The sequence below is a fragment of the Mus pahari genome, chromosome 13, assembly GCF_900095145.1.
Source record: "Mus pahari chromosome 13, PAHARI_EIJ_v1.1, whole genome shotgun sequence".
Classification (NCBI taxonomy): Eukaryota; Metazoa; Chordata; class Mammalia; order Rodentia; family Muridae; genus Mus; species Mus pahari.
In genome coordinates this window covers 64,872,646-64,893,140 of record NC_034602.1, presented here as the reverse complement: position 1 = coordinate 64,893,140, position 20,495 = coordinate 64,872,646, and the positions used below count along the sequence as shown (strand labels likewise).

Here is a 20,495-nt window from a genome sequence, read left to right as displayed (position 1 = left end):
TCTCTCTCTCTCTCTCTCTCTCTCTCTCTCTCTCTCTCTCTCTCTCTCTCTCTCTCTCTCTCTTTCTTTCTTTCTTTCTTTTTGATTTCTTTGAGACAGAATTTCTCTGTGTAGTCCTGGCACTCACTCTGTTGACCAGGCTCGAACTCAGAAATTCGCCTGCCTCTATCTCCCAAGTACTGGGATTAAAGGCGTGCGCCACCACTGCCCAGCTTAACTAGAATTTCTTACAGGAGCATGGATGGGGTATTATTTACAGGCACACAGGCAAGTGGATAATTTACCTCTGGCTATAAAATGCCTCCCCCTAGCTGAGTGACCAGCTGCATCCATACTCTAGGGTAAGGTGGGACCTCTTATGGGATGTTGATAGGCCTGGTTATTTGCTTTGATCCAAGTTCATGTGTGAATGCAATGACCATGCCATACCTGGAAGGCAGGCAGTGCTTTACAGCATTCCACCCTATCTCCTTCAACCTTGTCTGACCCTCCAGGGGTGACTCAGATGTCCATTTAGGAATGGGCACTCAACGGGTACTTTTGGATCTCTCATTTACCATCTTTGCTGCAGACACCATCTAATCCAGAATCTTGTAAGCTTCTCTCTTTCACGTCACAGGTGAGTCAAGCTCACAATGCCCATGCTTTTCTCTTGTGTCTGTCTTTGGGAGTGGGTTTCACCTAACAACTATGTACAGGATTGTTCTCCCCACCTGTTGACCTGCTCAGTATCCATTGCAGGGACTCAGGACCTCAGTGGAGAAAGAACCCCCAGAAAAAGAGTATGGCAAGAGAACTCGGGTGGACCTTGAATAGCATATGACCTTAGTTCCTGAGGCAGTGGCAGTCGATGAGAGGTTGACCTCATCCTACTCTGGAGGAAAGGTACCATCAAGTAGCATCACATTGCTACAGGAGAATCCTTCATAAAAGATGCAACATACAGGAAACTCCACTATAATGTTAAGATATTGCCACAGCTAACAGCCACCACCCTTCACAAACAAAAAGACTGACTCACTGAAGGGCTCGAGTCATCACTAGCATTTTTAGCAACAACAACAACAAAAATTTCATATATGTGTACATATATATGTACTCCTTGAAACATGCTCCTGAACATTTATAAAGCATAATCTACACAATCATTCCTTCCCTAGGCAGGGAAAATAAAAAGCTTTGTGTAATGTGTCTCATCACGTTTGCTTTACTGTGCCAGTCTGGAAGCCCAACTTGTCTGTCTCCAGAGGAAGCCCATGCTGCTGGTGTGAGCACAAGCTCCCTAGGGTCCAGCCACACCACACCTGCAGTTCCTAAGTGACTGTTCACTCATCCCACACCTCTGTACAGCATACACACTGTCACCCACTGTTTTGTTTTTTTTTCCAAAGATTTATTTATTGTTATATCTAAGTATACTGTAGCTGTCTTCAGACACACCAGAAAAGGACGTCAGATCTCATTGTGGATGGTTGTGAGCCACCATGTGGTTGCTGGGATTTGAACTCAGGACCTTCAGAAGAGCAGTTGGTGCTCTTAACCGCTGAGTCATCTCTCCAGCCCTGTCACCCACTGTTGAATTAGGAGATGCCTCTCACTCAATTCTCTAGATAACTTTTCTGTCCAGTCACTGGCTATCTCCCTACTGACCAATGAATTAAATAAGGATAATCATTATAACTCACCACACCCATCGGTAGTACAATGTACAGCACTTTAAAGTAAATAAAGGAGCATCAGAAGCCTTTGGTGTGCATAAAGTTGTTAAAAGTGAAAAAAAAAAAAGGCAGGCAGTGGGGGTGGATGACAGTGACATACGCATAGCTTACAAAAAAAGGAAAAAGGAAAACCCTAAGGTTACCTGGGCTCCAGGCCTCGTGGAAAGTAGTGAGACTGAGATAAATCAATCCTAGACAGTTTCAGGATAAGCTGACCTCTCAACACCTATTATGCCACTAATGTTTAAAGTATCAATAGACAAGTCTATTTCCTGAAGCAGTCTGTCAGATATACAGACTTAATTCTTTCAACTGCTATTTCTTAGCGACTCTGCTAACTTATCCCATTAAAACATGCTTCCAAGCCGGGCCTGGTGGCGCAGGCCTTTAATCCCAGCACTTGGGAGGCAGAGGCAGGTGGATTTCTGAGTTCGAGGCCAGCCTGGTCTACCAAGTGAGTTCCAGGACAGCCAGAGCTATACAGAGTAACCCTGTCTCGAAAAACCAAAAAACAAACAAACAAACAAACAAACAAAAAAACATGCTTCCATTTCAGTACCAAGATGTACTCTGCTGATTGGCAGTGGATCTGGGTGGTGAGAAACTTACCGTTGCCATAGGGAAATGCTCGTGCAGAACGGCTGTCGTACCCAGAGGAATGGCCGCTGTGGGAGAAAGAACTATCTTTATATCAAATGCAAATATTTATTCAATCTTAATAGTTCAGTGGAAACAAAAAGAGAGTAAGGCAAAATTAAGTCTGAAAATCTGTTACAAGGTCTTGTTAGTTTTAATATAGCATAGACTTTTTTACCTCAAAAACCTTAGACACAGTAACTATCTGCTGGTACAGTTCAGCCTAACTCATGGAATCAATTTCACCTGGCTCAGTGAGATAGACAGGGACAATCGGAGACTAAAGAAATGTTTGAGGTTTAAAACTTAATCTTAAAAAATTGGGTTTAATGACTCGAAGCTATAAATCCTCATTAATTGGTACTTTAGATAGAACATTCTGATAGAGAAACAAGTGTGTATTTAACAACATGATGAACACTAAATGCTCGCCTCTCACAATTTGCTTTCTGGAGCCGCACTTTTAAAACTACACGGATGGCTAGATGCCACCATACTAAGTGAACCCAGCTCCTTTGCTTTTACATAATTTGACTATTGCTTTTTAGACTATCTCCACTCTGAGTGAAGTAATGTAATAGCTGCCATTCACTAGTGAGTTCTGCCCACTGAGCTGTGCGCTGTTCTAATCTTCACAATGAAGTCTAGAGAGACAGTAAGCTAGCAACACTGATGGGAAATCTTAAGGGAGAAACACAAACTGTCAGGGGAATACTCTTCAGTACAGAAGGCTAAGAAAACTAAGTCCAAGACATGAGAAATGAGGCCACCGCCTTGGGGGACAGCTTGGTGGGTCCCTGAGGAAGCAGAGGTGCAGCTCTCTTCTGTATCAGGGGCGTAGCAGTTGTTCTTTTCCCTTTCCAATAGATAAACATTTATTAGTAGTAAGTTTTAACAAACTATTTTTCCTTTTCTGTTCCCTGTTTTGATATTAGGCTATAGGTTCATAAAAGAAATTAATACAGATTAAACTTATGTACGGACAGGTGCTATATCTATTAGAAAATGCAAGCAAAGACATATTTGTAAGGCTCTGCTGCAAGGCTGTCAGTGATCAACAACTCAGAGCACCTCACTGCTTTACCTTTCTATTGTTGGTATAAGAGATGGAGGTGGGGCGCCTGGTGGAGGGGGGAAACCTGAAACATTCAAGCAAAGGTAAGATATTAACAGGATGCATATGTAATATTAAGAGTGAAACACAGTTGCTGAGTATCACTAATATTTTTCTGAGGACACAAACGTGCTTCTCTACGTCATAACGAACAGGAAAACATAAAGCTGAAACTTATAAACAGTTTTTTAGAGCAATAACATTGTTAATTAACAGTCTGGTCTAACACACAGAGCACAAACTGTCAGGACACTCGGTCTTATTTTCAGCACCACACACAGCCCATTTTGTGTGTCTAAGAAAGTTAGTTTCAGTGCCTTACCTTTTCCACATAAAATATATAGTAGCAGTGTTGCCATCAGATTATGTTGTGAAGAAACACAAATAAAATAGCATTTACCTCATTTAAAAATACTCAGAGTTTCAGATTTATAGAAATTTCTTTAAAGCATGTAATTTGTAAATAAAATCTAGCCAGTAAATATATGTGTTCATAGCAATAAAATCTGACATGCAATGTTCTTTAAATAATACAACCCAACAGACTACTTTACAAAGCAAGGCACATAATGGAATTTTTTGATTAGTCAGGAGGCAAATAATCTGTACTTTTGTCTTGTGTGGTCAGCACCCTAAATCACTTGCATAGCTACATGAAATTCCACAGAACAACACGGCTAAAAAAGGGGCCTCACTCAGCATGTCATCTCCTCTATACTTTCAGAGTATGATACAGCACCACAGCCCAAGCAAGACTTCACAGTTCCACAACTCAAGAGACCTATTTTTTTCCCCCAGGTTTTAACAAACTCCACTATTAGGAAAGGCACCAAATTCAACAGTTTCAATCCTTTGCCCTCAGGTTCACGTCCTGATGGAGACAAGTCCATTACTATACTCCAACTATCTTCTACTATTGGCAACTTTCCTGATGACTCAATGCCTCCTTCTCAGTGCTCTCTGGGGACACGAATCTCAGTTCTCTCATTCTTCTCAGACTTCATTAAATCACTCTTTAGCCTCTTTTCAGACTATGTTAAGTTTACTATGCTTGTCACTCTGTCCCTCTTCTACTAACATCAAGACAAGCCCAGGCTTGGCAATTACAGCAGGAGTCCTCGAGTCCACGTCATACACAACACAGGCTCACAGCCAGACTGTCATTCAGACTACAGATACAACAGTCCCTTAGCCTTCCTCTGCTCAGCCTTTTCTCAGCCACATTCAGTCACTGACTGTTAGTCCTAGCTAGGCATGGACACTAACCTTTGCAATCTAAACTTCATTTTCTGCTCATCCAGGTCATTCTGAACTGAGACCCACTCTCCTCGGCAAAATCACTACTGACGTTCTTCACATTCCTTGGTTTTAACACTGAACTCCGTAACTAATGTTTCCCCTGTGTTCACCATTACACAGTAAGAAGTAACTGGCAGAAATGGAAAGGACAAGGCTGGGCTACACAAACGCTCCTACTGACTACACCATCCCAAGGCCCATGTTCACCACTCTAAGAACAAGTGCTCAGCTAGTTATTAAGCCATACAATTGCTGTGTGGTCTAAAACATATTTTCTCATGACAATGAAATTATGATAGTAGGTAAACAACCAGAAACCATGATAAGGTCAAGATAAATTTTTTTCTTTTCTTTTTAAATCACTTTTACATATAATAAAAGTCAATGGTCTAAAAGGCTTTTCAAACAGCGATTTTACTTTACATCATCTACCGTTTTGCTCACAGATTGTTAAGGTGAGAATTTCTAATTCTATAGACATGGGTAAGACAAGTTTAAGAAAACTAAACTGTCTTAGTGCTGGAATGAAGCAAAGGCAGAGCTGAAAATAGGACCTTGAAATCCCGGTGAGCTAGTGTGTATTCTAACCACATCAACACCGGCCCTCCTGTAACTATAAGCTTGAAATGTCATGTTCATTAACAATGATGGAGAAGACATGAAAAAAGTTTTACCTGGAGGTGGTACAGTTATTGGAATACCTAAAAAACAAGTGATGAAATTTAATATAGTAACTGGATTTCAGAACCTGTTATGTTTTTATGCCATCACCAAAACAAACTTTGAAATAAAACCCCCGACTCCGGGTCCTGGCTTAGCACTCAAGAGAAGCGCTCCGTTTTCTTGTGAACCAACAATTCAAATACAGCATCCAACTTTCCTGATGAAAAACCAGTCTAACAACTCCGTAACAAGATTGTCCCACGAGTTGGAATCACAAATAAAGTTAGAAGGCACATCACTTTAAAAAAGCACACTTGTGATACACAAAATCAAACTCCATAACGTTGAAAAGCTCACTAAATTTGGTCACGAGAATTTGTCTTTGCTAGCTTAACACTTTAGTGGAAATCCTGCAGGGAAAGAAAGATTCGGGCTATCAGCCACTTTTGAAAAGGCCAGTGTGGGCTACTCAGGTGTGAAACCTGTTTTACTCCTGTAACCAGGAGCCAATAGCCAATACTTTCTTTGATTTGTAGAAGTAGAAAGGGTACAAGAAACTTATATGGGCAGACAGACAGACAGATGCACACACACACATACACAAACACACACCAATGTAAGCATAGATGACTGCCTTTTAGAGGTAGTAGCAAAATAAAATTTGTGTAGTCTCCACTATGTGTAAACATTATAAACTTTAAGAAATAAACTATGCATGAACATTCTAAATTTACACTGGCCAAATGTCCCTGTTAAGTACTAAGCATCTAAAATTAAATCCAAAATTTAAGAAATACACAAAAGCCAATATATAACATGCAAACTGGAACTACTTTCAGTTGAAAAAAATGATCTCAAATAACAAAACAAGAAAAAATTAAAACAACCTTCTCATTAAAAGTTTTATATTATAGATAAACTCCATTGTTCAAACAGTTTATTAAATCCTATCTTTAAAACAGCATCAAAATTAGCTCAAGGGAGGGGCAATCAAATTCATTTACTAGCTGTATGCAAGTGAACAGAAGCACTTTCAAATGTTTTCAGGAGCAGGAAGGCTGCTGCTCGCTTATTCAAACTGCTCTGGCAGACTTGTTTTATTGGAGTGAGGCTTTCGTGAGTAAGAGCTTAAGACAGCACATGGCCTTGCACCACAGACACAAGGTCCTGATCAAACACTGTGAACTAGAAGGTTATGGAACCAGCAGAGTGAAAAGATATGGAAGGCAGCCATGGCGATCGAAACCTACAGAGCTAACTCACAGCAAACCCAATGTCATCTACCCCAAGGTTTTATCTTGATGCTTACATGTCATTGAAATCTAAGGATCTAACAGAGAACCAAGAATCCTGAATGCAGTTAAATGAGGGAAGGTAGGAGGGAGGGAGAAGAGTGTATACATATTCTTTACAATGGTACAAATAACTCTACTGAACCTTACTATCTGAGTGTTTTCACATTCAACATGAATGTTTCTGTGCTGTTTTTAATGTGTAGCCCAGTGCCAGACCATTTCCCTCTCTGTGCTACTATAACTCGAGTAACATTACCAAAACATGTTCATTAGTAGCAAGCAGTACTTTAGCTAAACCTACTAAAAGGAGAATTTGTGGGGGGCCCGGGGGGAGACACACTTGCTAGACAAGGGTCTTCCTCAAAAGCACATAAGTGGTGAGAACAAGTGCAGAAGGCACATGGCCACATGATCTTTTCTCCAGAAGCAGTTGGTTACATTTTTGTCAAAGTGACACAAGCTGGTATCACTTGAGAAGACAGCCTCAACTGAGAAACTGCCTCTGTAGGACTGGTAAGTCTGTCCAACCATTTCCTAAACAATGATTGCTGTGGGTGGATCCCTGCTCATGGGGGATGGGGTGGGGGGAGCAAAGCAGGAGGCACAAGCCAGTGACTTCTGTTTCAGCTCCTGCCTGAGACCCTGCCCTGACTTCCTTGCTGACAGACTGTGATGTGGAAGTATAAGCCAAACGAGCCCTTTCCTCCTCCTGTTGCTTTTGGTCACGGTGTTTTATCACAGCATTAGAAACCGTAACTAAAACAATTATAATCTGCCTTTAATTTTAATCCTACTATAGTAATATCCTACAAAAGATTTTTAAAAACCATCTGGAACTAAGAACAGAGTTAAAAAAAAAAAAATCACACTATATCCAGTTGTCTTTCCAACTGGTGCTTCTACAATAGTAAGCTTGTATGCTAGAAAGGGCTTTTCCAAGGGAAACCTTTATTTATGTAAGGTTTTACTTCAGTGTAAACAACTGGTTGTGGAAAAGGACTAAAGAGCTGATGAACATAATCCTCGATAACCAGAAACATTTCCGAGCAATAATTAAGGAAGTTTAATAACTAATACAATAGAAATCCACATTTTATTTTAAAGATCTCTAGTATTTAACTTTTTAAAAAACAAAATAAGTGACAGAAAATTCATTTCAAAAATCCCTTTTTGTCTACAATGGAAAGCCACATTTTAACTTAAAGATCTCCTAGTATTTAACTTTTTAAAAAACAAAAAGAAGCGACAGAAAATTCCTTCCAAAAAGTCCCTTTCTTTCCCTCCCTGAACAACTCCAGGCTACTATAGCCAGCAAAACTCACAATTACCACAGACGAAGAAAACAAGATATACCATGACAAAACCAAATTTACACAATATTTTTCCATAAATCCAGCCCTACAAAGGATAATATAATAGATGGAAAACACCAACACAAGGAGGGAAACTACACTCTAGAAAAAGTAATCTTTCAACAAACCCAAAAGAAGATAGCCACATAAACATAATTCCACCTCTAACAACAAAAATAGCAGGAAGCAACAATAACTTTTCCTTAATATCTCTTAACATCAATGGACTCAATTCCCCAATAAAAAGATACAGACTAACAGACTGGCTATGTAAACAGGACCCAGCATTTTGCTGCATACAGGAAACAATGACAAAGACAGACACTACCTCACAGTAAAAGGTTGGAAAACAATGTTCCAAGAAAATGGTCCCAAGAAACAAGCTGGAGTAGCTATTCTAATATCAAATAAAATCAACTTTCAACCAAAAGTTATCAAAAAAGATAAGGAAGGATACTTCATATTGGTCAAAGGAAAAATCTACCAAGATGAACTCTCAATTCTGAACATATATGCTCCAAATGCAAGGGTCCCCAAAAATTTTACTAAAGCTCAAAACACACATTGAATCCCACACAATAATAGTGAGAGACTTCAATACCCCACTCTCAGCAATGGACAGATCCTGGAAACAGAAACAGAGACACAGTGAAACTAACAGAAGTTATGAACCAAATGGATCTAACAGATATTATAGAACATTTCATCCTAAAGCAAAAGAATATACCTTCTTTTCAGCACCTCATGGTACCCAGTCCAAAACTGACTGTCACAAAACAGGCCTCAACAGATACATGAAGATTGAAATTATCCCATGCACCCTATCAGATCACCATGGACTAAGGCTGGTCTTAAATACCAACAAAAACAATGGAAAGCACACATACACATGGAAGCTGAACAAAGCTCTACTCAATGACAATTTGGTCAAGCAAGAAATAAAGTTAAAGGCTTTTTAGAATTTAATGAAAATGAAGACACATCATACCAAAACTTAATGGGACACAATGAAAGCAGTGGTAAGAGGAAAACTCATAGCTCTAAGTGCCTCCAAAAAGAAACTGAGGAGAGCTTAGGTTAGCAGCTTGACAGCACACCTGAAAGCTCTAGAACAAAAAGAAGCAAATATACCCAAGATGAATAGACCACAGAAAATAATCAAACTCAAGACTGAAATCAACCAAATAGAAATAAATAGAACTATACAAAGTATCAACAAAACCAGGAGCTGGTTCTTTGAGAAAATCAACGAGAGAGATAAACCCTTAGCTTGACTAACCAAAAGGCACAAAGACAGTATCCAAAATAACAAAATCAGAAATGAAAAGAGGGAACTCACAATGAAACATATCTTAATTATTCTGTCTTTTGAATGTTAACAGTTGAAAATATTAAAATCATGTTCTACAAACAAACAAAAAGAGTTGCATTGGTCATGGTGTCGCTTTACAGCAATAGAAACCCTAAGACAGTTGCACCAGCTCTGACCACTCATGGTCTTAATGATGAGTTCATTCTTCATATAAAATGGAACACCCAGGATTGTTTACATAGATCCTGGGTAGATGTTTCATCTATAAAATGGCATACTTAAAGTGCCTACCTCATACAGTATAGCCCTAAGACAAATTTCAATCTATGTATTTTAAATTTAAATTATGTATACCTACGCATTTATGTGTAATACATTTTAAATATGCATTACATATTTATTTGGAATAAATTAAATATGCATAAATAAATTCTTTAAAAAAACATAATGCATACCTGTCTTTTATTTTTAAAGTCCAAAACAAAGATAAAAAACTGGCAGCATTGTGTGAGTTCTGCTTCCTGTATCTCACTAATTCCAAATCCCATCAGTAGTATAATGTAAGACTAGAAAAATCCTGATTTAGGTTGCATGTTTCTACTTTAAGCCAAAGTCAGAGGCTTGGATAAAGACAATAAGTCAAATGTGCAGTTTTTTTTAATAACATTTAACAGAAATGCTTTACAAATTAGAATATGAACATACACACACATATATACTGAACACTGCAGAATGTTATGAACTGCTGTTTGTTTTTAATGAGTAAACCAACTAAATTGCATAAGTAATGGTAAAATAAACGTAATAAAATGCTATAATGACAAAATGTAAATGATCGAGTTTCCAGCATATCTTATCCAAAAAGCTATATTTTTTAGGATCATTCAATCATCAAACTCATAAAATTTAATTAATTCCTGCATTAAATAAAATTCTATCTCCAACGCAAACATATTTGATAGAGATGCCACTTATTTATTTATTTATTTATTTATTTATTTATTTATTTATTTATTTTGCAGCAGGGTTTCCATGTAGCCCTGGATATCTTGGACAAGGCTAGCCTCGAATTCAGAGATCTGACTGCCTCTCCCTTCTAATTGATGTGATTAAACCACCATCATCCCACAAATGTCAATAATTTAAAGAAAACTTATAGCTGATTTTTATCAGCTCTTCTATACTCATGATGTTACTGGAAGAACAGAATAAAAGGCAGATATTAAAATCGTAACCCAAACTCTACAAACTGCAGTGCCAACTATACATTGAACGTAACAATTTAGGCTAAGGACATAGCTCACTTGGTCCAGTCCTTGCACAAAGCTTGTATGTGGTCCTCAGAATCCCATAACCTGGGAGTGAGGTACAGTATATCTGAAATCTCAGCACTCTCAAGGTGGAAACAAGAGGACCTGAAGCTTAAAGTCACCCTTTGCTACTCAGGCCCTACCTTAAAAGCAAAACAAACAAACCCAAACAAACAAACAAACAAAAAAAACAATTAGTTGTGGAACTCACACACACCTAAAATCTCAAAACCTGGGGAGGCTGAGGCAGGAGGACTGCCCAGAGTCTGAGGCTAACATTGATTAGAGATCCTTCCAAACATGTTGTTATGGGTTGGCGGCTAAAGTGCTTGGGGTGCAAGCATGATGACCTGAGATTGCAGCCATGAAAAAGTGGAGCACAAAGGCTGCATCTGTAGTGGAGGCTAGGGTAGAAGACCGTACAGGCAGATCCCTAGGGCTTACTGGCTAGCCAGCCTAGCAGAGTACTCAAGCTCCAGGTTCATTCAATAAGAGCTGAGACACTGTCTCAGAGAATAAGGCAGAGGACAACAAAAAGAGACCTGACGCTAACCTCTCACTTCCACAGTATTACAAGCAGGCAAGTGTGCACCTGCCCCTACATAAAGATATTATGATTTGAGCATCCATATAAAAAAGGACATTAAAAATCCATCTTAAGCTTTGAGATATATATATATTAAATATATAACATTAAAGCTAATTAATATTTAAAAGTGTAAATTATGATCTTTCCCCAAAATTAGTTCACCACCATCAAATTCTTCTGTTTTAGAAAAAAATTAGGCTAAACCCCACTGGATGAATAAGATGACCCTCTATAGAGTACCTAGAGAAGGCAAACTCAGAGAAAGAAAGTCGAACAGAGATGGTCAACATCTGGGGGGAGGGGGGTGGGTGAATGTAGTTACTCTTGAACAGGTAGAAATGGGGAGCTGGAAAGGTTTTAGGTACAGTGATGCTACTAAATAAGTGAGTCACAACCAGTTAGAATAATGAACTCACTCATAACTGTGACACCAATAACTGCCATACAAAATAAACTAGTAACACCAACCACTGTTATTTTACTTTGTTTTATTCTAATTTTCAATGATTTCAAACCTGTCAGCTAAGCATACGATAGTGCGATCCCAGTGGACAGTGACACCTGAGTTGAATGGATGAAAGGACACCTAATTCTGCTCTTACGAGCTCCCTGATCTCTGCACCGACACTGAGGAAGGACAAGGTCTTCTAAGATGCTGCTATGCATGCACACAATCCTATGACAGCCTTCTTGGTAGGTACATACCCACTTCAATGTGGTGAACAAAGAAAACAGACCAGAAAAGTGTCTGGCATTCTCTATTCTGCTATTTTCAAGTAAACTGGTTAAATTCTGGAACCTCACTAGTATTCACTTCAAGTGTCATTCTAAAAGTGAGTTTACAGGGTTAGGTTGTTGACAGGCTGTACTCATATCAGTGCCTTAAGAAAAGGAGCAGTCACTGTATTAGATACTAGTTAGTGTTCCACTATTACTCGGAAGAACATGGAATTATTCTAATGTGTTCCTGCAACAACCTCACAGAATAGAATTTTGATTCATTAGACAGTGAACAGATCTTTAATTACAGAAGCCACGACTAATCACTATTTGTTTTCATGTTACTACTAATGTGGTTATATTAAACACGTTAGCATTCCCAGAAATCTCTTCTGTCTTTGTCTGAAGAAGCCTCCTCTACTCTTCATTCAATGAAGGAGGTTCATACAGAGGAAAAGAGGAACAATACACCTCCTGTCAACTACTTGACTGTGTCTTAGAACTGTTCCTGCCAGCTTATATTTTCTGAAAAAAAATTCAGATTTATTTATGTGTATGGGTGTTTTATCTAAATATAGGTATGCATGCCACATGCATACCCAGTGCCCCTGGAGGTCAGAAGAGAGCACCAGATACCTTGGAACTGGAGTCACAGATGGTTGTGAGCCACCACATAGGTGTTGGGAACTAAACCAGGTCTTCTGCAAGAGCAGCCAGTGTTCTCAACTGCTGAGCCATCTCTCCAGAACCTTTCAGCTCATAATTTTAAGAAGTATTTAAGAATACTCATTCCTATTTATAAACTTCCACACAGAAATGGCCACAAATAATAACTTCGAAAGCAAGAATAGCTAAAATACAGTTATGTTGTGATAAAAGGTATAAGTTAGGTCTGTTCAAAGTAAATCTAGATATGCAGTCTTTCTATTTTCTTAAGAAGAAAAAACAACCAAAAAAAATATGGACATATCACTCAGTTTCTCTGTTTCATTATATTTTGAAAAAATAATTTTAAGAAAAGTTAATATTAAAATATATTTAAAGAAAGTCTCAAAAGGGTTTTCCCCTTTATATTTCAAAATTTCTAAAGAAAGCATAAAGGGCTGGGGAGATGGCTCAGGCGGGTAAGAGCACTGACTGCTCTTCCGAAGGTCCCGAGTTCAAGTTCCAGCAACCACATAGTGGCTCACAACCACCCATAATGAGATCTGGTGCGTCTGTTACAGTGTACTTATGTATAATAATAATAGAAAATAAATCTTTGGGACAGACTAAGCAGGGACTGAGTGAGCAGGGCCAACCAGAGTGAAGCAGAGGTCCTAAAAATTCAATTTCCAATACCCACATGAAGGTTTACAACCACCTGTACAGCTATAGTACTCATATATATAAAAAAATAAATAGATCGTTTTTAAAAAAGCATAAAAACAGTGTGTAAGAAATACATAGTATCTTTCAACAGGTGATACCTAGAGAGACCCTATCCCACACAGCTTCCTTCCCAAGGTGCCTGTGATCCTACAGTCCTTTAAATTAGTGGGGACAGGACAGTGCCTCCATAGGTCTATAGCAAATAGCACCTAAAATTACAGCTCCACTTTAGCTGATATGTACCTACACATCTGCATAGCTCAGGTGGTGCAAGGCTGAGTGAGTGAATTACCTGGCAATCGGAAAGTCATTTCCTATAGAATGCAAACATAAATGTAGCTAGGTTATAGTTTGGTCAGCTACCATGCTCAGGGAAGGAATGACAAGCATACACAAGCTAAGCACTGTGAGAGACACAAACCGACATGCATTATACTCCTCACACTAACACACACAGTAAAAATAAGGGGGAATTCAGATGGTCTCAACTAACAAATAATCTAGGATGAGTTGATAACTCTAGACAGCAAACACGCCATGGTTAGATACTACTTAAATACAGATAAAAAGCAGGAAACCGAGCATTAAGTATGTAATTAGTCTATCTACAGAAAAACAAATGATACTATATATTACAATGTCACAGATTCAAGGACTTGTTATCTTTATAAAAATTACATAAATACGTGTGTGTTTTACATTTTATTTTGTGAATGGGACAGGGTAATAGAGTCATGCGAAGGTCAGTGGTCAAGTTCTCTCCTTTCAAATGTAGATCCTGAGAACCAAATTCAGGTCATCGGGCTTATTAGTATTAATAACAAGTGCCTCTACAAAGTGAGCCATCCTTCCAGGCTAAGACTTATTATTTTATAAACAAGAGCACTATAGCAAAGAAATGAGAGAAATTCTGCTATTTTATAAAAAATAAATTTCCATATAATGCCATTGCCTACCAGCAATATCCTATAGTCTCCTAGAATTCTATAACAGCAAAGTATTCTTCACTAACTCATACTTTTTCCCCTTATTGCTTTCATTGGCCAACTAGTCATATACATGAACAATGTTAACCTTAGGATACTGTTTCATGAGCAAATAAGAACTTTTTCTTTCATTTTTTTGAAAAAATTTACATGCATCTGGAAAGTATCATGCTAGGAGAATCAAACAGGCACAAGGAATCAAACACTGAATGAAAGAACTCACAGGAGAAACCTAGAAGACAAACTCAGAAATGCAGAGCAGAATGGAAGTCAGCAGCACGGGGATGAGAGCTGGAAATGGAAAATGCTGTATACTAGGGTGCAGAGTTTCAGTCTTAGATACTTCCTGGAGAGCAGTGACTACAGCCAATCAGAACTACTTATTTCAAAATAGCTACAAGGACAGAGTTTGAGGCTAGAGTGATACTTCAGCTGTAAAGAGGACACACTGCTCTTCCAGAAGATCTCAGTTCAGCTCCAAGCACCGACACCAGGAAGTTCACAACAGCATGTAACTCCAGCTCCAGCAGGTGCCCCTTTTCACTGTGCACATTTGAATACATATGCGCACACACACACACTTAAACTTAAAATCTTTAAAGAATGGATAGATTTTAAGAAGTCTCACCATAAAATATGTTCAATATGTGAAATGATTAAAGTATTTTAATAAACTTAAAATCATTCCATAATATAAATATATAAATGAAAGCACATTGTACTCCACAAACAAATAAAATATGTGCTGATTAAAAGTAAACTTTGAAAAATAAATGATAAGATATAAAAATAATTAATTTGTTAATATGCTCAACTTTACTGGTACTAAAGTTCTTGAAGTTTCTTTTTGAAACTTTAAAAATCTTTTTAAGAGACTAAGGAATCGCCTTTGTATCTTCACTATGAAGCACCAAGTCCCTTTCACCTGATTAATTCTCAACAAGACTCAGAGTTACAGGTCCAGTGTAACTGGACTTGGGAATGTTCTGTTCTCCACCTGTCTAGAGACAACATCTGAGACAGGAACATCTGTCATACTGCACTCCCTCTATTCCAAGATAACAGACTTTTCTAAAGCTAGACCATTGCTTAGCTTGAGAGTTAAGTGACAGTAAAGGACTCTAACAGGGCAGATGGAGTAGGCATCATTTGTAGGTCAGAACAAACATTGGGGAAGAAGCAATGGCTCTGGATTCTGTGATCAACACCTGCACCTTACAGGGGACATCTCACTCCCGATCCCAGAATGGGAGCCCTGGGTCTTCAATAAGGAGTAAATTTTACTATGAGAAGGAAAATTCTGGAGCATGTTCCACATAATTAGACAAGAACCTGAAGCTAATGTTCACCATTTACTGTTGGCACTCTCCCGAGGAAGAATGAAATCTGTACCTCCATCAACCTGCCAGTGTTGTAAAAAGCTTGTTAGAGATGAGAAGCACTGAAACTTGCTGGAAGAGGTGAGAAAGACCACCAGGAGAGCTGTTGAGTCTACTTGCAGACTTTTCTCTCTATCACTACTGCTTTGGTTTCTAACTATCCTTAGTAGTGAAAAATTTGGTAAGATTTATTCTTCTTGTTTAAAAGAAAGACACAGTAAATACCCAGCACTCAATGGTCATCTCTAAAACAGAAACCATTGCAAGGAAACAATGACCACCAGACTGACCCCAATTTCACAAAGTATCATTGTTTTGAACCTGTTCTAATTTGACAAGTTACTTTAAATATTTTTTTAATACAAGTCTACATATAGTTTATAATTCAGTAAGGATTTCTCCACAGACGAATAGCAAACCAGTTTGTAGTTATTATTATATTTTGAGGCCAATATTATCATCTGTTTATTCTTCTCTACTTTAAAATATTATTTCTGGTAGGCTGAAATAACAAGATACAATAATAAAAAATAATAATAAATATAAGAATAAATAAGATTCATTGTGAATCTACTGAAGATAAAATGCTACTTTTAATGCAGTATAATTAAACATAATAGTACTTCCAAATATATATGTTCGTTCACCTTTCAGCTTCAAGTTTAAGAAACTCTAGTTAAGCAAAGGCCTCTCCCCACGTCTTACCTGGTGGTGGAATGAGAGGTGGGGCAGTGCTGACAGTTGGAGGAGGTGGAAGAAATGGAGGAGGAGGAAGGTGAGTAGGAGGAGCCCCTGGAGGGAAAAATGGAGGTGGTTTGCTGAAATTGTTGTCTACTTCAGTGGCAGATCTGTCAGAAAGGACCTAAAATTAAAGCATAATTAATTAGAAAGATAAGTAAATGTTCTAATCTAGTTGAATCTTGTAAGGTTCACATTCTCTAACCTAAAAAGTCAAATAAAATGGTTTTAATCCTCAAACTTTTAGGGGGTAATATTTCTATGTGATTGTGCTTGTAAGTACATTATATGAGTATAGACTCACACACCTACTGTTAAAAATGTTCATATTCAAAGCCTAGGAGAAAGAACTAGACAACCAGAAGTTTTCCAGTAAGAAGTAATCAAAACATTTCAAGTTAGAAACAAACACAATGAAGCAAGTCATCTCAGACCAAGTTCAAGAACAGGAGTTAGGTACAGCAGTCATCAGTAGACATCTAGCTCTGAGATGTTCGCATGGCGACAGGCTAGGTAATTGAGGCCCTAAGTTTACCACCCCGTAAAGTGTTAAGCATGTGGTAACAGGTGGAGAATAAGTAGTTATGAAACGTAAATAACTTTTCCTGTGAGCTTCTGCTAAAAGCAGAAGTTCTCCTGGAAAAGAGTCCAGTGTTGCCTGTGTGACTGGCTAAGAACAAATAGCAGAGGATGGCTCAAGCTTACTAAAGCCAATACAGGAATGTGGCTTCCACAAACGGGAGTTCTACTGGTTACCTGATAGATTCCGATATGCAATCAGAGTCTTGAATTCTTACTAAAACGTATTATTTAAATATATAATTCCCTTAACTAAGATTTTTCTACATTTGAGTAAACAATTTTTTGAGTGTTCTACTCATAAGCTATTAACATTGGAACTGATTTTAAAAAGTGATGACATTGTAATGGTAGGAAGAAAAATAAGTATGTTCTACTTTTTAAAAAAAACTACCTTTAAAGATAACTTATTCTAAGACAGATTTTTTTTTTTTTGTTAAGAAGCATAAAAATGCTAAAAAACGAGCCCATTTTGTGTACTTTATTGACAATCACCACCTGGGTGGGAGAACTCTAGGTGAGTTTTCCCTTACTTTTCAACGAGCTTACACAGTATGATTATAACAAGCAAAGGAAAACTTCACTTGCAAAAATTAAGAGACTATAGGAAAATTTTCTAATTAATACAAATGCATTTGAAATCCATCTGTAGCACTGAAAGCAACAGACACAGCCTAGCGGTAGGGGGTACACACGCGTACACACCCACGCGCGCGCGCACACACACACATACACACACACTGCAGAGAGGAAACCTATATATTGCTGTTCTCACACCCACACACACCCACACTGCAGATAGGAAACCTGTATATTGCTGTACACACACACACACACTCTGCAGAAACCTGTATATTGCTGTTCTCATTTGCACGCCGTCTTCCTTCCACTCGGCTGATGGTTATTGTTTGACCAATGACATCAATAGCTCCAGGTAATCTCCTGAAACACAAAAGTTGAATCAGTTCTGTTTCCTCTAACTAGACGACTGAAAAATAATAAAAACATTAAGAAATGAACACTTTCTGTGATGTATTTTTAAGATAAAAAAATATCAAAAGAATTTCTCTGGAGTCTCAGAACTTTGTCATCCTTATTTTTAAAAAAATATTTTATTAAAGTAGTTTGTAAACAATTTTATCTTCATGGATTAGAATCAGATAGTGAATGCTAGACGAGCTGAAATAAAATTTTGTTAGTCACTACCACTCCAACAAATATAATTCTAGTCCTCACTATAAAAGATCTCAAAAAAGGCTTGAGAAGAAATAACAGTTATTTTTATACACAAGTACAACACATACACCATTCTCTTTAGTGATGTAGTCCAGGCTTTGAAACATCAAAGAAAAAAAGAAAAAGGAAGCCACGTTTTCCTCTCCTGTGACTCCTGATGAACACAGGTAAACAAACCTGCCTTACCTGCAGTTGGTGTTTATAATCTCTCAACATTTGAGAAGGTAAAGATAAACGGTCTACCATAGAGTACTCTAAAGACTTAGCCGAACACTCAGTAGGCTACTTTTGTTTGTTTTGTTTTTTCAATAAGCACTATTATGTAGTTGCAGAAGGACTTTTAAAAGCCTGTTACATGCCCAAACTGACAGGAAAGAGGAACCACTTACAGACAGAAACAGGCTATGAAAAGTAAATGTAAGAATCGTCTCACCTTCCAGTCCTAACAACTCAAAGTTTAAAATGTCACACAAGTACAATAATGGGTCTATAACAGACGTTTCCAGCTACCAAGTCAAGATTTGAAATGATGAACATGAGTAACAATGCTTGCTATTTTTTTAGACACTGACAGTGCTATACCTAAGTGCTCCCAACTCCTTCAAAGAAATACATTAAAGCTTCAAAAAAAAAAACAAAAAAACAAAAAACAAGTGTATATGTTTTGTATACAGTAAAATCAAAGTGCAGAGTGCAGCTAATTGACATAATAATTGGTCTGCAAAACCAATTTTCATGCCTGAAACCTTCTAACTCCATGACCTATGGACTTCCAACAAGGAAATTAACTCCATGAACTTCCTTCTAACAAGGTAATTAATTCATTTTTGAAAGTACTAGGACTTTTCTGGAAATAATGCATTAGCAAGTTTGTTTCCAGTAATCATTACTTTATACCCTAAAAATAAAGAGAGCCCATCACTAAAAGTATACAAAAATTCCAGAGATGTCATTCAACTACAAGCTGACACCGTTCTCATTGTCTTCTATACCAGACGCAACAACCTAGCAAAAAGCTCAGATACAAACCAATGTCAACAATAACCATGTCTTCTTACTCACTCACTTTTGTACATTTTAATATAATAAAACACTGTTTAAGCCTTTCTAATTTTATGCAAACCATTCACTTCCTAGTATCCTTCAAAAAGCATCAGAAAGAGTGACACATACAACTTAGATATATGTTCTGTTTGAAGATTTATTTTCATGTTTATTCAAGTGTGTGCAGGTGCCCATGAAGGACAGATGAGACTGCTGGCTCCCAGGGAGCTGGGGTTACAGGCTGCTCACAGCCACAGAATGTAATCAAACCCGAGTCCTCTACAAGAGCAGCAAGCTTTCTTAGCCACTGAGCCAGTTTTCCAGCCAGCAATACATAGAATCCTCCAGTATAACTGGGGAAATACCCAACTTTGACATAGGAGAAAGATCACATATGGGGAAGCAAATAGTCCTCCAATTTGTACTCTAATCCAAAACTACGCTGCTCACTGACTGCTTCCTACCAAGACACATACTCTAACGCTCCTTGACAGGATGCTTACTACCCTCACCATTTACAGGCACCAAAACCTCAACATCAAAATCTACTCTCTATTCCCCACTGCAGGCTTGGTTCCCCTCCCCAGTTTTAATGCTTATTCCCATCAAAAACTCTCAGCCGCATTGGTTTGGATCTGCAGTTTAGATTGCAAATTTTCTGACTCAATAAAGGCACTCACTGAAAAGTAAGCTTCAAAGACTAACATTTTTTCTGCAGTAAGGAAGATGTCTAATACTGTGTCAGTATTGAACATGGCAACTCCCAGGTTTTAGAACTCCTGGGACCGGAGGTTTGCAGCCCTTGCAACTTTACCTTAAAGGACGAGCACAGATTAGTTTTCTCAGCTTTAAGTGGCATCATCACAAAAGATGCAAGATGGCATACACCAAGTTTATAAAACTATGCAGCTGAGACTCAGCCTTCACAACACAGCTCAGAAGAAGTCCAGAGCACAGCAGTCACCTCCATCCCCAAGGCTCTTTGTGCCTAGGAATGCTTTCTCAAAAACAGAAACAAACACGGGGGAGGGAATAGGGGACTTTTGGGATAGCATTTGAAATGTAAATGAAAATATCTAATTAAAAAAAAAAAAAAAAATACAGTAAATGGGATGCATGTATGCATGAACTCATAGAACACACAAATGCATGCA

General features: G+C 38.1%; 1 protein-coding gene across 6 annotated transcripts in view; it reads right to left on the bottom strand.

The window, feature by feature from the left end:
- Fip1l1 (factor interacting with PAPOLA and CPSF1) overlaps positions 1–20,495 on the bottom strand; it is a 63,895-nt gene that overhangs the window by 7,857 nt on the left and 35,543 nt on the right. For 4 of the 6 annotated variants that reach the window (XM_021211357.2, XM_021211358.2, XM_029545012.1 and 1 more), the window contains 5 exons: positions 17,910–18,003; positions 16,450–16,606; positions 5,442–5,468; positions 3,439–3,493; positions 2,328–2,383 (listed from right to left, as the gene is read on the bottom strand). In XM_021211357.2, the coding sequence (XP_021067016.1) occupies positions 2,328–2,383; positions 3,439–3,493; positions 5,442–5,468; positions 16,450–16,606; positions 17,910–18,003 (389 nt within the window). The remainder of the gene's footprint in view (positions 1–2,327; positions 2,384–3,438; positions 3,494–5,441; positions 5,469–16,449; positions 16,607–17,909; positions 18,004–20,495) is intronic. The other 2 variants (XM_021211359.1, XM_021211355.2) reach the window with 1 other exon arrangement.